Genomic DNA, 17,455 nt, shown 5'->3' with positions numbered 1-17,455 from the left:
GGCCGCCGTGACCGGACCAGAGGCCGGATCTCTCGGGGGGCGGCGGTGGCGACGGACACCGGGGCGTCCCGGTCCACCGCCGACCCCCAGGCCGCCCGCCGGTCCCTGCTGGGCCACCCCACATTAGAGGCGGGGAAGCCCCGATGGGAAGGTGGTCCGCTCGCCCTCCCACGAGAAGCGGGGCTGAAGCCGAAGCCACACCACTGGCGGGCGGTGGGCACCACCCCCGCACCCAGGGACAGAGACCCCTCGGAGAGCCTTTCTCCGAGGAGAGACCTTAACGTTTCCCCCAACTCCACCAGGTACGGAAGCAGCCCAGCCTAGAGGATGGAGCCCAGGAGGCAGAAGGATCCGGGTTATAATTCCAGCTCCGCCGCTTGTCCGCTGTGTGACCTCAAGCAAACCGCTTCACTTCTCTGGGCCCCGGGTCCCTCATCGGTAAAATGGGGATGAAGATTGGGAGCCCCGTGGGCGGCGGGGACTGTGTTAACCTGAGTAGCTGGGATCCACCCCCACGCTTAGTACAGCGACCGGCACATAGTAAGCACTTGGCAAACGACATTTAAAAAAAAAAAAACAGACGGGGTGAGGAGAGGGTGGATCGCGACGCGGGATCATAGACAACCACCACCAACGATGATGACGGTGATGTTTCTGACCAAGAGTTTACTACGTATCAAGCACGGGTAGATACCAGAGAATCAAAAGGCGCACACGGTCCCTGTCCTCTGAGGAAGAACAGGTGTTTTTATCCCCATTTTACCACCGAGGAAAATGAGGCCCGGAGAGGTTAAGCGACTCACCCCAAGTCGCACAGCTGGGCGTAGGGGCTCCCGGTTCCGTGGTCTGTCCGGCGGGCCGCGCCGCCTCCCCTTGATGGAACGGAGGGGCGCTTCTACCACTTCCGACGTATCGAAATTCCCCAAGCGCTTAGTACGGTGCCAGAGCTCAATAAATACCACCGGCCGACAGGTCGGTCGCCATATCCGACCGGTGGGAAGGCCCGGGATCGAGAGAAGAGGGCGGTCAAGTTCCTTCCGGGAAGGAGCTGTCGTAGTGGGCGTTAGTAGGGTCCGGGGGTGGGGGCTTATTTTCGTGAATTGATGACTCCCACCCTCGTCCCCCGCAAAAATAACCCGCCGCGACCTTCCGGACCCCAGAGGTCACCCCGATAGGGCTAGGGGTGAGAGGGCGGCTGCTGAGTCTGGGAAAAGTCAGACGGTGGAGGGGAGCGCGTGGCGGGGGCCCCGCTCGATGGGCGGCCGGAGGGAATTTGGGAGAAAAGGGAAGCGCTGTGCAGGTTTGCCTCCCGCCCCGCCCCCAGGTCCGGCCAGATGACCTCGGGTTGGGGGGGGGGGGGGGTCCAACAGCAGTTGGGGTCTCCCCCGGCCCCTGCCCCAGGTCTGCGGTCCTGGCGGCCCAGTGGCCGCTCTGGCACCTGCCCGGATTTCTTCTGCTCTGGGGCCACCAACGGGCGCGGGTTTCTCGCCCGGGGACGGTGCCCGTGCCCGCCGGGGAGACCAGCGGCCCGGGGCGGGCCCTCGGTCGGTGCCCGGACGAGCCCCGGGCCGGGCCCCCGAGGGGCTCTCCCGGACGGGGAACCGAATGAGGAGTCGGTAAAAACCCCGGCGTGGGGCGTTGGGCCCTCCGGCCGCGGGGAACAGAAGACAGATTCGGAGTCACGGCAGCTTCGGGTGTATTGGGTGCCGGGGGGCGGCGGGAAGGCCGCCTCCTCCTCCTCCTCCCCCCGGGGGGGGGGGTGGTCCGGCGGGCGGCGGCTAGGACAGCTCAAAGCCCGTGTTCATGCTGATGGCGTAGCGCAGCTTGTCGCGGAGGACGCTCTTCTTGCTGTAGTTGGGGAGCTTGAGCAGGTTGAAGCAGGTGGACGAGGTGGGGAGGCGGCCCCCCGGCTCCTTCTTGCGGATGGTGAAGAAGCCCCTGAGCACGCTGCCCAGCGTGTCCCCCGTGTCCTGAAACACAGACCCCCCCCGCAACCGCTGCCGTGGGTCCCTCCTCCGCACCCCCCCCACACGCGTACACACGAGCACGCACGTTGGGACTACGGTCTGTCTCCCCCTCTGGACCGTCAGCTCGGGGTGGGCGCCCAATGTGCCATTCTGTTGTCCTCTCCGGAGCGCTTTCTCCAGTGCTCCGCGTTCGTTCGGTCCGATTTATTGAGTGCTGCTTGTGTGCAGAAAGAGCACCGTTCTAACCACTTAGGGGAGTCCAGTATAACAGAGTGTGCAGAGAAGCAGCGTGGCTCAGTGGAAAGAGCCCGGGCTTTGGAGTCAGAGGTCATGGGTTCAAATCCCAGCTCCGTCAGCTGTGTGACTTTGGGCAATCCCCTTCACTTCTCTGGGCCTCAGTTACCTCATCTGCCCAGACTGAGCCCCCTCCTTCCTCTCCCCCTCCCCACAGCACCTGTATATATGTATATATTTGTACATATTTCTCTATTTTACTTGTACATATTTATTCTATTTATTTTATTTTGTTATAAGTTTGGTTTTGCTGTCTGTCTCCCCCTTCTAGACTGTGAGCCCGCTGTTGGGCAGGGACCGTCTCTATACGTTGCCGACTTGTACGTCCCAAGGGCCTAGTCCAGTGCTCTGCACACAGTAAGCGCTCAATAAATACAATTGAATGAATGAACGTACTGAGCACTTCCTCTGAACACAGTAAGAGCTCAAGACATAGGACTGGCTGACAGAATGACACGGGCGCACTGAGAGGGGAGTGACACCCGGAGACAGTGTCCCAAGGCGGCGCCCGGGCCCGGGAGACAGAAGGACCGGGGTTCTAATCCCGACTGCTTGCTGTGTGACCTTAGGCAAGTCGCTTCACTGCTCCGTTCCCTCAACTTTCAAACGGGGATTCATTACCTGTTCTCCCTCCTACTCAGACTGGGAGACCAACACAAAATGACAGTAGTATTTGGCAATTACCGTGTGCCAGGCACCGGACTGGGCACTGGAGCAGATACAAGCTAGTCGGGTTGGACACGGTCCCCGTCCCACAGAGGGCTCACAGTCTTAATCCCCATTTTAGAGATGAGGTAACTGAGGCAGGGCGGGGAAGCGGCGGGGCCGGGCTGACGCTCCCAGGCCCGGGTTCTAGCCCAGGCCGCTTCGCACAGGGACCGTGTCTGACCTATTTAAGCTGGACCTACCCCAGTGCTCAGAACCGGTTTTGAGGCACGGTGAGGGCTTCAATCTCATCGAGAAAGAAAATATGGTTGGTCTAAGCATCATCATCATCATCATCATCATCAATCGTATTTACTGAGCGCTTACTATGTGCAGAGCACTGTACTAAGCGCTTGGGAAGTACAAATTGGTAACATCTAGAGACAGTCCCTACCCAACAGTGGGCTCACAGTCTAAAAGGGGGAGACAGATTTCAAAACCAAACATACTAACAAAATAAAATAAATAGAATAGATATGTACAAATAAATTAAATAGAGTAAAAAAAATGTGTACAAACATATATCCATATATACAGGTGCTGTGGGGAAGGGAGGGAGGTAAGATGGGGGGATGGAGAGGAAGGAAGGGGCTCAGTCTGGGAAGGCCTCCTGGAGGAGGTGAGCTCTCAGCAGGGCCTAAGCAAGCACCTTCCCGCTCCGGCTCCCACCCTCTTCTCCAGCCCAGACGAGAGACTCCTCGGCGGGGGGGGGGATCCTGACTCCCACCACGGGCTCCCCCTCCTCCGGGCGGGCCTCCCGGTCTCCCCGGGGGGAAGGCGGCGGAGGCGGCGGGTACCTGATCGTCCGACACCTCCACGCAGCGGATGGAGAAGGGCGGCTTGAGGTACGCGAAGCCCAGCAGCGGAGAGCGGGAGCAACTGGTCACAAACTGGGGAGACGGCGGGAGGCCGGACGGGAGGCTTACGCTCGGCCGGCCCGCTTTCGGGCGTCCCGCCCGCCCGCCCTCCCTCCCTCGCTCCGTCGGCCGCGTGGCCTCGGCGGAGTCGCGGGGAGTGGAGGGTCCCGGCGGGCGGGGGCCGGGCTCTCACCTTGAGGAACATGGCTCTCTCCTCCGGGCTGAAATCGCTGGACAGGATGTCCCACAGCCAAACGATGAGCCTGTGGCTGCCGTGGAAGCCGCCGTAGTACACCGTGTGCTTCCTGGACAACGGCACGCGGCAACGCTTACTGGACGCCTGGTGCCGCGGACTCTCTCCCTCCCTCCCTCCCTCTTACTACGTGCCGGGCACCGTACTAAGCGCTGAGGTAGCCACGGGGTAACGAGGTGGGCACGGTCCCCGTGGCACACAGTCTCCCCATTTTACAGACGGGGGAAGCGAGGCCCAGGGCGGGGTCGGCGGGGGGGCCTTACTTGAGGTCCTCCAGGTCGATCTCGGCGTTGTCCCCGGAGATGAGGCGCTGCAGCTCCGGGCCGGAGAACATCCGGACCCAGTCGGGTCGGATGATGGAGCGGAAGCCGCCGATGAGGGCCGCCGCCTGCTTTTTGATCTGGGTGTGCATCCGGAAATGGGCCATCAGGTGGATGTAGCTGATCCTGTTTTCCGAACCCGCCGGGCCCGACGGGACAACGCAGCGTCAGAGCCACCGGTCGACGGCATTTAGCGGGCGCTCCCGGCGCGCGGAGCCCTGGGCTAAGGGCTTGGGAGAGGACGATACGACAGAGTTGGAAGGCATACGGCCCTGCCCGCAACGAGCTTAAAGTCCGGGGGGAAGGCAGACCTTAACTGCCTTAACCAGAACAGTGCTTTGCACATAGTAAGCACTTAATAAGTACCATTATTATTATTAACTGAGAAGCAGCATGGCTTGGGGAAAGAGCCCGGGACTGGGACTCGGAGGACTGGGGTTCTAATCCCGGCTCCGCCCCGTGTCTGTGGTGTGACCTCGGGCGAGTCACTTCACTTCTCTGGGCCTCATTTACTTCACCTGTAAAATGGGGATTCAACACCTGTTCCCCCTCCTGTTTTTTTAACGGTATCTGCTGAGCGCTCATTATGTGCCGGGCGCGGTACTTAGTACAGCTAAGTAAGCCTCGGCTACAGAGTCCTACTCAGACTGTGAACCCCAATGTAGGAGAGGGCCTGTGTCCAACCTGACTGGTTTGTATCTCCCGCGGCGCTCAGAACAGGGCTGGAAACCGAGTCAGCGCCCAAACCACGCCACAATTATCGGTATCGATAACAGACACGATCCACGCCCTCGAGGAGCTTCGGGTTTATCGGGGGAGACCCGCGCAAAATAACTGGCACGATTGCCCACGTCCACTCCTCGCCACGGGCCCAGTCCGTTTCAATTCAATCGTATTTATTGGGCGCTTACCGTGTGCAGAGCACTGTGCTATGTGCTTGGGAGGGTACGGTAGAAGCCCTCGGAGGGCCAGTGTTGGGGCGTGTGGAGGGATTTGGGCTCTGCTCGTGACGGGCGGGGAACGTGCCTGCCGATTCTGTTGTATTGTGCTCTCCCAAGTGCTTTAGTATGGTGCTCTGCGCACAGGAAGCGTTCAATAAATAGCAGCGATGGATCGGCTGTTATCCGCAAAGGTGGACGGGGGCGACGACGCATTCCAAAATCCGTGAGGCTGGGGGTGGTGCCCGGAGCCTCTAAACCCTAAGCTCGGTGTTGGGAGGGAATGGGTCTGTTTCTTGTGGTACTGTCCTCTCCCAAGCGCTTAGCCCAGTGCTCTGCACACAGTAAGGGCTCACTGGCTCTCCCAAGAGCTTGGTAATCAGTGCTCCGCACACGGTAAGTGCTCGATAAATACGACCGATCGATCGACTGACCGACTGCCTCGGGGTTCGGCACCGGGACCCGCCTCCCGATCTCCGGGCCCGGCTCGACCCGGCCGCCCGTGGAGACCCTCGCCCCCCGTCTGCAAGTCCGACCGAACCCAATCCGTGCCCGCGGGGTGATCCCGGCCTCCTCTCCCGTCCGTCTCCCGCGCCGCGTTTTCCGCGGAAGCCCGGGGGCGCGGGACGTGGTCTTCCCAAGCCGGGGAGACCCGAGGCGGCCGACCGCTCTACTCACTTGTTTTCGTTCGTCACGGGGATGGTCTTTCCTCCGGGGACGAGTTCGTGGCAGACGAGCTGGAGGGGAGAAGATCAGGGGACGGTTACCGCGCGGGACTCGAACCCGGGACCGGGGGAGGAGCTTGTCGAAGCCTCTGGACAGTAAGCTCGGCGAGGCCTGACCTTCCGGCTGTTGGCTTTGGGCAGTTTGGCTTTAAAGAACAGAAAAGGGGGCCGGCTTGCTGCCCGTCACTGAAAAATCCAGTGGCAATCCAAAAAGACGACTATAGCCCTTTTTTATTTTCTCGGGTTCAGACCCAACACTTCTTACCAATTCATTGCTGCCAATGTCCATTTATTCAGCTAACCATATTTACTGAGCGCTTACCTTGTGCAGAGCACTGCACTAAGCGCTGGGGAGAGGAAAATCCAACGCTAAACAGACACATTCCCTGCCCACGATGAGCTCACAGTCTAGATGTCGAAATGTCTCCCTTCTTCTAGACTGTGAGTTCGTGGTGGGCAGGCAATGTCATTGTTTATTGTTGTATTGTACCTTCCCAAGCGCTTAGTACAGTACTCTGCACACAGTAAGCACTTAACAAATACGTGGAATGAATGAATGAATCTAAAACTGACTGACTGGTATCTGTTAAGTGCTTTCTATGCACCAGGCACTGGACTCGATTAGATCCAAGATTACTCTCAATCAGTCAATCAATCGTATTTATTGAGCGCTTACTGTGTGCAGAGCACTGTACTAAGCGCTTGGGAAGTCCAAGTTGGCAACATATAGAGACAGTCCCTACCCAACAGTGGGCTCACAGTCTAAAAATTACTAGGTGGGACGCGGTTTCTGTCCCACCTGGGGCTCACGGTCTTAATCCCCATTTTCTAGATGAGGGAACTGAGGCCCAGAGAAGTGACGAGCTCACACAGCAGAAAAGGAGCGGGGCCGGGATTAGAACCCAGGTCTTCTGACGCCCAGGTCTGTGCTCTTTCCACTAGGCCACGTTGCTTCTCAAGACATAATTGACAACGCTTCTAAGAACTGAAATGCTTCTCAGACATGACTGAAAAGCCAAACAGTTGCTAAAGGACCCAACCAAATAATAATAATAATAATATTGGTATTTGTTAAGCACTTACTATGTGCCAAACACTGTTCTAAGCGCTGGGGGGGATACAAGGTAATCAAGGTCGTCCCACGTGGGGCTTCCAGTCTTCATCCCCATTTGACAGATGAGGGAACTGAGGCCCAGGGAAGTGAAGTGACTTGCCCAAAGTCACGCAGCTGACAAGTGGCAGAGCCGGGATTCGAACCCATGACCTCTGACTCCCAAGCCCGGGCTCTTGCCACTGAGCCACGCTGCTTCTCTACAGCAGCAACGGCCCGCCCCAGCCACATGGGTAGGGCCCATCTCTGTAAGTTGCCAACTTGTACTTACCTCCTTCCCTTCCCCACAGCACCTGTATATATGTATATATGTTTTTACGTATTTATTACTCTATTTATTTATTTATTTTACTTGTACATATTCTATTCATTTTATTTTGTTACTATATTTTGCTTTGTTCTCTGTCTCCCCCTTCTAGACTGTGAGCCCACTGTTGGGTAGGGACCGGCTCTATATGTTGCCAACTTGGACTTCCCAAGCGCTTAGTCCAGTGCTCTGCACACAGTGAGCGCTCAATAAATACGACTGAATGAATAAATAATAATAATAATAATAATGATGGCATCTGTTAAGCGCTTACTACGTGCAAAGCACTGTTCTAAGCGCTGGGGAGGTTACAAGGTGATCAAGTTGTCCCACGGCGGGGGCTCACAGTCTAAGTCCCCATTTTACAGATGAGGGAACTGAGGCCCAGAGAAGCTAAGTGACTTGCCCCAAGTCACACAGCTGACAAGTGACAGAGCCGGGATTTGAACCCCTGACCTCTGGCTCCAAAGCCCGGGCTCTTTCCACGGAGCCACGCTGCTTCTCACTAGAGGAGCGAAGTGGGCATTCATTCATTCATTCAATCGTATTTATTGAGTGCTTACTGTGTGCAGAGCACTGGACTAAGCGCTTGGGAAGGACAAGTTGGCAACATATAGAGACGGTCCCTACCCAACAGTGGGCTCACAGTCTAGAATACTTCCCAAGCGCTTAGTACAGTAAGAGCTCAATCAATCAATCAATCAATCAATCAATCGTATTTATTGAACGCTTACTATGTGCAGAGCACTGTACTAAGCGCTTGGGAAGTACAAATTGGCAACACATAGAGACAGTCCCTACCCAACAGTGGGCTCAATACGACTGAATGAATGTAGGCTCAGATCGCCTCAGTGGGGCTGGGAAGCTCGGTGGGCAGGGCTGCCCGGACGTGACGGCCAATGGCGCCTGGGCCCACAGAGGCACAGGTCTCTCTCTCTCTCTCTCTCTCTCTCTCTCTCACACACACACACACACACACACACACACACACGCGTGTGCGCCCCTCTTCCCCCCCGCCCCATCCCACCCAGGGGCCAGACGGCCAACGGGCGACTTCTCACGTCTCCCCCCGGACCCTTGGCCCAGGGCAGGTGGGGGACAGAGGGAGGAGAGAGGAGGGAAGGGAGGGAGGGGACAGACTGACTAGAAACTCCCGGTGGGCAGGGAAGGCGTCTGTTAACTGGGCTACAATTCTCCCAAGGCTGAGTGTAGCGCTCTGTCCACAGTAAGCACTACGCCAACGCCACTGATGGAGCGATGGGACGCGTGGTCCGGTGCCCTCCGTGCCCACTCCGGCGGGGCCTACCTGCCCCATCACGTCTTCGTCGTAGGACAGGGTGAGGCCCAGATCTCCGACGTCTCCGTCGTAGCGCTGGCGGACACAAGGGAGGGGAGGCCCGGTCGGCTCGGAGGTCGCCCGCCCGGGGACAACGTGGGCTCAATCCCCGGCCCGAGTGTTTGTGTGTGTGTGTGTGTGTGTGTGTGTGTCTGTGGGGGGGGTTACTTCGGGGGCCATGACCCCCAGAGAGAGGTCACGACCCCGCAGCTCAGGGACCCCCCCTGCTCTGAGACCTCACGACACCCAACATTAGCCCCGGCCGGACTTCGGGGACGAGCCGTTCTCCGTCGGGGGGAGACGGAGGGAAGCGTACCCGGGCCTGGGGACAAATGCCCGGGACCGCCAGTCAGGAGACCGGGGTTCTAATCCTGGTTCCGCCACTAGCCTGCCGGGTGACCTCGGGCAAGGCATTGAATAATAATAACAACTGTGCTTTTTGTTTCTCTCTGATCTCCCATCCTTGTGTCTCTCCCCACTTCAATCCATACTTCATGCTGCTGCCCGGATTATCTTTGTCCAGAAACGCTCTGGGCATATCACTCCCCTCCTCAAAAACCTCCAATGGCTACCGATCAGTCTGCGCATCAGGCAGAAACTCCTCACCCTGGGCTTCAAGGCTCTCCATCCCCTCGCCCCCTCCTACCTCACCTCCCTTCTCTCCTTCTACTGCCCAGCCCGCACCCTCCGCTCCTCCACCGCTAATCTCCTCACTGTACCTCGCTCTCGCCTGTCCCGCCATCGACCCCCGGCCCACGTCATCCCCCGGGCCTGGAATGCCCTCCCTCTGCCCATCCGCCAAGCTAGCTCTCTTCCTCCCTTCAAGGCCCTACTGAGAGCTCACCTCCTCCAGGAGGCCTTCCCAGACTGAACCCCTTCCTTCCTCTCCCCCTCGTCCCCCTCTCCATCCCCCCCCATCTTACCTCCTTCCCTTCCCCACAGCACCTGTATATATGTATATATGGTTGTACATATTTATTACTCTATTTATTTATTTATTTATTTTACTTGTACATTTCTATCCTATTTATTTTATTTTGTTGGTATGTTTGGTTCTGTTCTCTGTCTCCCCCTTTTAGACTGTGAGCCCACTGTTGGGTAGGCACAGTCTCTATGTGTTGCCAATTTGTACTTCCCAAGCGCTTAGTACAGTGCTCTGCACATAGTAAGCGCTCAATAAATACGATTGATTGATTGTTAAGCGCTTACTAGGTGCCAGGCACCATACTGAACACCGAGGTGGATACGAGCCAATCCCACTTCTGGCTCCCGCTCTTAATCCCCATTTTCCAGGTGAGGTGACTTGGGCACAGGGAAGTGAAGCAACTTGCCCAAATAATAATAATAATAATAATTATGGCATTTGTTAAGCGCTTACTATGTGCAAAACACTGTTCTAAGCGCTGGGGGGATGCAAGGCGATCAGGTTGTCCCACAGGGGGCTCACAGTCTTCATCCCCATTTTACAGATGAGGGAACTGAGGCCCAGAGAAGTGACTTGCCCAAAGTCACACGGCAGACATGTGACAGAGTTGGGATTAGAACCCAAGTCCTTCTGATTCCCAGGCCCGGGCTCCGACTTCTCTGGGCCTCATTTTCCTCGCCTGCAAAATGGGAATAACGACCCCGGCTTTGCCCTCGCTCCCAAGGGTATCGCAAGGACAAAATACCCGTTCGGGGGTTTTGGGTTTTTTTTATATTTGTTAAGCGCTACAATGTGCCGGGCACTGTACCGCCACCCCCAGCCCCCAGGCCCGGCCGCCCACCTTGATGGAGGTCAGGTTTTTATAGAACTCGGAGTCGAGGGAGGGCAGCTCGTCCACGGAGCTGTAGAAGACGCTGTGATGGTGGCCGAGCAGCTGGCTCAGGAAGAAGGAGGCGAAGGGCACGTCCACCACGATGCCCTACCCAACGACACCCGGGGCGGGGGGACACACTCCTGCAACGCCGGTTCTCCGTCTCGGCGGTGCCGTCCGTCCACCCAGCCCACCCGTGGGGCCACCCCCGGGGGTCGGGGCGGGAGGTCAGGAGAGCCCCGGGGGACCCGTTGGGTGGGGGCAGAAGGGGTAGGATGGGAGCTGGGGGGTGCGGGACCCCGGGCACGACAGGGCGGCTCAAGCTGGATTCGGTGCCAGGCCGAGCCCTCCCCAGGCCCCCCGGCCCGCGCCGGGCCTCCGCGCGCCCAACCACCGCTCTACCTCGTAAACGGCTTTGCCCAACATCTTCCCCACAAACTCGAAAAGCTGCAGGTAGTTCTCGTGGATGTAGGAGGACGGCGACGGGTACAGCCTCTGGTCCCCGCTGGTCGTCTGCCGGGGACGGGGACAGAGGCCGCGTTCAGCCCGACGACGGAGACCCTTCAAGGCCTCCTCCGAGAGGCCTTCCCCGACTAAGCCCTCCTTTTCTTTTCTCCCGCCCCCTTCTGCGCCGCCCTGACTGGCTCCCTTTCCTCATCCCCCCGATCCCGGCCCCACACCACTTATGTCCAAATCCATCATTTATTTCCTTCTATTCCCGTCCGTCCCCCCATCTAGACCAAGCCCTTAGAACAGTGCTTTGCACATAGTAAGCGCTTAATAAATACCATCATTATTATTATTATTAGACCTGGAGCTTGTTGTGGGCAATGTGTCTGTTAATTGTTCCACTGTCCTCTCCCAAGCGCTCAGTACGGTGCTCTGCCCAAGGTAAGCGCTCAATAAATACGACTAACTGACTGCCTGGGTCCTGCGCCCCACTGCTACCCCCCGGCCCCGGGCACCTTGAAGAGGTTCAGGGCGGGGTCGAAGACCTTCTTGATGATCTCCTCCAGGAACTCCTTGAAGACGCCGTCTTGGTCGATGCCGGCCTCGTCCACGCCGAGGTCGTTGACGAACTTGACGCGGATGACGCCCTTCATGGCGTTCTGGGAGAGCCGCCGCAGCTGCTCGTAGCCGTCCTGGCCCAGGGGGAGACGCGGCCCGTGAGCGGCCCCCGGCTCCGCCGGCCCGCGGGGCTGCCGCCTCCTCCGGGAGGTCTGCCCCGAATAACCTCTCGCTTCCCCTTCCTTCCTCTCCCCCTCGTCCCCCTCTCCATCCCCCCATCTTACCTCCTTCCCTTCCCCACAGCACCTGTATATATGTTTGTACATATTTATTACTCTATTTTACTTGTACATATCTATTCTATTTATTTTATTTTGTTAGTATGTTTGGTTTTGTTCTCTGTCTCCCCCTTTTAGACTGTGAGCCCACTGTTGGGTAGGGACCGTCTCTATAGGTTGCCAACTTGTACTTCCCAAGCGCTTAGTACAGTGCTCTGCACACAGTAAGTGCTCAATAAATACGACTGATTGATTCCCCGGCCCTGGAACGCCCCACGGCTCGCCACTTCCACGTCACCCAAGTGCTCGGCTGCCAGGTATCGGTGCGCCCCACTTTCCACACTGTCGCTTCCCCCGACCTGCGATTTATTTCAGTGTCTGTCTCCCCCACCGTGGCGAAGACCGTGCCTGCTGACTCGGTTGGACTCACTAATCGACTGATTGATCGACATTAATGTCAGTCTCCCCTCTGGACTGACCGCTTCTCATGGGCAGGGGACTAGACTGTGACTGCGAGCCCACTTTCTAGACTGTGAGCCCAATGCTGGGTAGGGACCGTCTCTATATGTTGCCAACTTGTACTTCCCAAGCGCTTAGTCCAGTGCTCTGCACACAGTAAGCGCTCAATAAATACGACTGAATGAATGAAAGGGAAATTGTCCGCTAATTCTGCCTGACTCTACTCTCCCAAGCGCTTAGTCCAGTGCTCTGCACACAGTAAGCGCTCAATAAATACGACTGAATGAATGAAAGGGAAATTGTCCGCTAATTCTGCCTGACTCTACTCTCCCAAGCGCTTAGTCCAGTGCTCTGCACACAGTAAGCGCTCAATAAATACGACAATGAATGAAAGGGAAATTGTCCGCTAATTCTGCCGGACTCTACTCTCCCAAGCGCTTAGTCCAGTGCTCTGCACGTGGTAAGTGCTCAACAGCAGCTTGGCGTACTGGCTAGAGCCCGGGCCCGGTGAGTCGGAAGGTCGCGGGTTCTAATCCAGGCTCCGCCACTTGCCTGCTGTGTGACCTTGGGCAAGTCACTTCACTTCTCCGGGCCTCAGTTCCCTCTCTGGAAAATGGGGGTAGAGATGGTGAGCCCCACGTGGGACTGCGTCCGACTTGATTTGCCTGTACCCGCCCCAGCACTTAGTACAGTGCCTGGCATGTAGTAAGTGCTTAACAAATACTGTCATTGTTATTAATTGATATTATTAGTAGTTGTAACGTCTGTCTCCCTACTATCATCAATCGTATTTATTGAGCGCTTACTATGTGCAGAGCACTGTACTAAGCGCTTACTACTAGTCTGTAAGCTCATCACGGGCAGGGAACGCGTCTGCTAATTCTGTCATATACTCTCCCAGGCACTTAGTTCAGTGCTCTGCATATATTCATTCATTCTTTCATTCTTTCGGTTCTATTTATTGAGCACTTACGGTGTGCAGAGCGCCGTACTAAGCCCTTGGGAGAGGACGACAGAACAGTAAACAAATTCCCTGCCCACAATGAGCTGACAGTCTAGAGAAGGAGACAGGCATGAGCAGCATTAAATAAATGAGGGATGTGGGGCTGAGGGAGTGGGGGATGAATAAATTGAAGGAATCAGGGGGACGCAGAAGGGAGGAAAAGAAGAAAGGGGGGCTTAATCAGGGAAGGCCTCCTGGGGCCCTGAGGAGGGTGGGGAGAATCACTGTCTGTTGGATTTGAGGAGGGAGGGCGTTCCGGGCCAGAGGGGGAAAGCGCTCAATAAATGCCGCCGATCGATCGACCGATCGGCGGCCCGGGTTTCGCCAGGCGCCCGCCAAGTTCCTGTCTCTATGTGTTGCCAATTTGTACTTCCCAAGCGCTGAGTGCTCTGCACATAGTAAGCGCTCAATAAATACGATTGATTGATTGATTGATTGATTGAAGTTCCCCCCGACCGGCGCCCCCGTCCCCACCCCGGTCACCTCCAGCATCCGGGATCGGCGGATGGTGATGTGGGTGACGTGAGGCGACGCGGAGCTGGTCTCGATCAGGCCCAGCTTCTCCTTCTCCTTCGTGACCATGTTGCGGAACAGGAGGACCCTCTGGAGGAACGGCAAGGGGACGTCGTCGGGCCCGTCGTCAATCCATCCGCCCACCCCTCCGCCAGCCAATCGTTCACTCAACTGAACTCCTCCTCCACTAGCCGGTAAGGCCCCGGGGGGCCACGGGACGGGCCGGCCGGCTCGCCCAGCCGCTTGGTCCCGGGCCTTTTGTCACGGTGCCTGTCAAACGCTTACTTATGTGCCAGGCGTTGGTTCCGCCGGCTGATAGACCGAGCGCCTACTTGTGTGCACAGCGCTAGACGGAGCTGGCGGGAGCGGGCACTAGGATAAATAGGATTTCTGCCGTGGAGAGCCCGGGCGAGGACAAGAGAATCGGCAGACACGATCTCCCGTGAGCAGAGCACCGTACCGAGCGCGGAGAAGAACGCCCCAGTCGGTTGACGCGCTCCCTGCCCTCGAGGAGCTGACGGTCGCTCAGTCGATCGTACTTACTGAGCGCTTACAGTGTGCACAGCACTGGACTAAGCGCTTGGGAGAGAACAATACAACCGACACGTTTTCTGCCCGCAATGAGCTTATGGTCTAGAGGGGGAGACGGAAGTGAATGGAAATTAATCAATAAATGATGGATACGGGCATAAGCGGTGTGGGGCTGGGAGGGGCGATGAATAAAGGGGGCAAGTCGGGGGGACGCAGATGGGAATGGGAGAAGAGGAAAAGAGGGCTCAGTCAGGGAAGGCCTCTTGGAGGAGATGGGCTGTAAGTTTCCCGTGTGCAGAGCACTGCGCTGAGCACCTGGGAGCGGAAAACGGACTCATTTGACACGATCCCCGGCAGACAAGAGGAAAAAGAGAATGCAAGATTGAGAGGAGAATAAAGGCTTCTAGAGCTTATTAATAATAATAATAATAATAAGGGCTCCAGAGTCGAGTACAGTGATCTCTACACCAAACGCTACGGGTGTCTGTGAGAGCTGCGAGAGCATTTATGTAAGTGCTTGGCACATAGTAAGCGCTTAAAGAGTACCATAATTATTATATATCCTCCTACCCTGACGTGTTACTTGCCCCCGGGGAACTTGCATTCTAATGGGAAAGACAAGCATCAGGATTTTTCTGAGCAGGGCAGAGAGGAGGAAACCGAACGTACTGCTTTAGAAAAGGATGAGCCAGAGATGGCTGACGGGATAATCATCATCGTTATGGGCGGGGACTGTTCCCGCCAACCCCGTTATATAGTTATTGGGTCCTCTCCCAAGCGCTGAGGGCAGTGCTCCGCACATAGTCATCATCATCAAACGCCGTCGGGTCGTTTCCAATCCGTGGCAACCCTATGGACACGTTTCTCCAGGATGTCCTATCTTCTGTTAGATCTGTAGTCGTTCTGGACTTTCTATCAATCAATCAATCAATCAATCATATTTATTGAGCGCTTACTGTGTGCAGAGCACTGTACTAAGCGCTTGGGAAGTACAAGTTGGCAACCTATAGAGACAGTCCCTACCCAACAGTGGGCTCACAGTCTAAAAGGGGGAGGCAGAGAACAAAACCAAACATACTAACAAAACAAAATAAATAGAAATGATATGTACAAGTAAAATAAATAAATAAATAGAGTAATAAATATGTACAAACATATATACATATATACAGGTGCTGTGGGGAAGGGAAGGAGGTAAGATGGGGAGGATGGAGAGGGAGACGAGGGGGAGAGGAAGGAAGGGGCTCAGTCTGGTTGAAAATATGAAAATGTTGAAAATGTGTCGGTTGTACTGTTCTCTCCCAAGCGCTTAGTCCAGTGCTCTGCACACAGTAAGCGCTCAGTAAGTACGAATGACTGAACGACCGTCAGCTCCTCGAGGGCAGGGATCGCGTCAACCGATCTTTTCTAGCATAAAGCTTTCGTGGTAAAATTATACAGAAGTGGTTTACCTCCGCCTTCTTCCGGGCCTGGCACCGAGTAAGCGCTTAATAACCACCATACTTATTACTATCATTAATATTATTCCGTGCGGTAAAAACTTCAGTCTCTGCCGTTGTCTCATTTTGGTCACTTGGTCATCCGCCGATAAATACTATTGATTGATAATAATAATAATGACAGTAATCATCTCTGCCGTTGTCTCATTTTGGTCACTTGGTCATCCACCGATAAATACAATTGATTGATAATAATAATAATGATAGTAACAACAATAATAATAATAGTCATTAGTATTTACACCGCAGGCCTGTTGTGGGCAGGTAAATGTCTACCAGCTCTATCGTAGTGTTCTCTACCAGGTGCTCAGTCCAGTGCTCAGCACCCCAGTAGGCGTTCAATAAATACCATCAATCGATGATACACTAAGAGCTTACTAGGCGCCAAACTCTGCACTAAGCGCCAGGGTAGGTACCGCTCAGTCGGAACAAATGTAGTCCGTGTCCCACATGGGGCTCCCGATCTAAGGAGGAGACAGGAAAGGGACTGAATCCCATTTTGCAGATGTGGAAACTGAGGCCCAAGGAAGTGAAGTGACCTGGCCAGGGTCACAGAGCAGGCAAGTGGCAGAGCCGGGACGGGGACGGGAAATCCCGTCTCCGGGGGAGGCGGGCGGCGGGAGCAGCTCGGGCACGGGGCCTGGGTTCTGGAAGTTCGATTCATTCATTCAATCGTATTTATTGAGCGCTTACTGTGTGCAGAGCACTGTACTAAGCGCTTGGGAAGTACAAGTTGGCGTTTCTTCCCAGGAGCAGGGATCCGGGAAGATTCCCAGGCTCCGGTCCACACACTCCAACAACTGAGCCAGCCTGGGCCTGCCGGCTTCAGGGTCGGGGGAGCTCATCAACCTCCCTCTAGACTGTCACCGGGTTGTGGGCAGGGAATGTGTCTGTTTATCGTTCTACTGTCCTTTCCCCGGTGCTTAGTACGGCACAGCGTAGCGGCTAGAGCCCGGGCCTGGGAATCAGAAAGTCGCCGATTCTAACCCCGGCTCGGCCACTTGCCCGCTGTGTGACCTTGAAGAAGTCACTTCACTTCTCTAGGCCTCGGTGACCTCACCTGGAAAATGGGGATTGAGAGCATAAGCCCCGTGGGACTGGGACTGTGTCCAACCTGATTTGTCTGTATCCACCCCGGTGCTTAGTGCAGTGCCTGGCACACAGTAAGCGCTTAACGAATACCGTTATTATTATTCCCGTTATCGGTGCTCTGCACTCGGTAAGTGCTCGATAAATAAGCGCTTAACGAATACCATTATTATTATTACTGTTATCGGTGCTCTGCACTCGGTAAGTGCTCGATAAATAAGCGCTTAACGAATACCATTATTATTATTACTGTTATCGGTGCTCTGCACTCGGTAAGTGCTCGATAAATAAGCGCTTAACGAATACCATTATGATTATTACTGTTATCATTGCTCTGCACTCGGTAAGTGCTCAATAAATAAGCGCTTAACCAATACCATTATTATTATTACAGTTATCAACGCTCTGCACTTGGTAAGTGCTTAATAAATAAGCGCTTAACGAATACCATTATTACTATTCCTGT

The 17,455-nt window shown here is 55.7% G+C and overlaps 1 protein-coding gene across 4 annotated transcripts in view; it reads right to left on the bottom strand.

Moving 5' to 3' along the window:
- Positions 1-1,397: 1,397 nt before the first annotated feature.
- The window catches only part of UBE3B (ubiquitin protein ligase E3B), a 51,920-nt gene continuing 35,862 nt past the window's right edge, over positions 1,398-17,455 (bottom strand). For 2 of the 4 annotated variants that reach the window (XM_038763330.1, XM_038763331.1), the window contains 10 exons: positions 13,841-13,960; positions 11,575-11,751; positions 11,012-11,122; positions 10,580-10,717; positions 8,784-8,849; positions 6,013-6,071; positions 4,340-4,522; positions 4,017-4,128; positions 3,764-3,856; positions 1,398-1,970 (listed from right to left, as the gene is read on the bottom strand). In XM_038763330.1, coding sequence (XP_038619258.1) covers positions 1,779-1,970; positions 3,764-3,856; positions 4,017-4,128; positions 4,340-4,522; positions 6,013-6,071; positions 8,784-8,849; positions 10,580-10,717; positions 11,012-11,122; positions 11,575-11,751; positions 13,841-13,960 — 1,251 coding nt within the window. In that variant the 3' untranslated portion in view covers positions 1,398-1,778. Of the gene's footprint in view, positions 1,971-3,763; positions 3,857-4,016; positions 4,129-4,339; positions 4,523-4,542; positions 4,627-6,012; positions 6,072-8,783; positions 8,850-10,579; positions 10,718-11,011; positions 11,123-11,574; positions 11,752-13,840; positions 13,961-17,455 lie in introns of those variants that run through there. The other 2 variants (XM_038763332.1, XM_038763333.1) reach the window with 2 other exon arrangements.

The sequence above is a fragment of the Tachyglossus aculeatus genome, chromosome 21, assembly GCF_015852505.1.
Source record: "Tachyglossus aculeatus isolate mTacAcu1 chromosome 21, mTacAcu1.pri, whole genome shotgun sequence".
Lineage (NCBI taxonomy): Eukaryota > Metazoa > Chordata > Mammalia > Monotremata > Tachyglossidae > Tachyglossus > Tachyglossus aculeatus.
The sequence above is the reverse complement of the archived record's forward strand: the minus strand, read 5'-3'. Positions and strand labels throughout refer to the sequence as shown.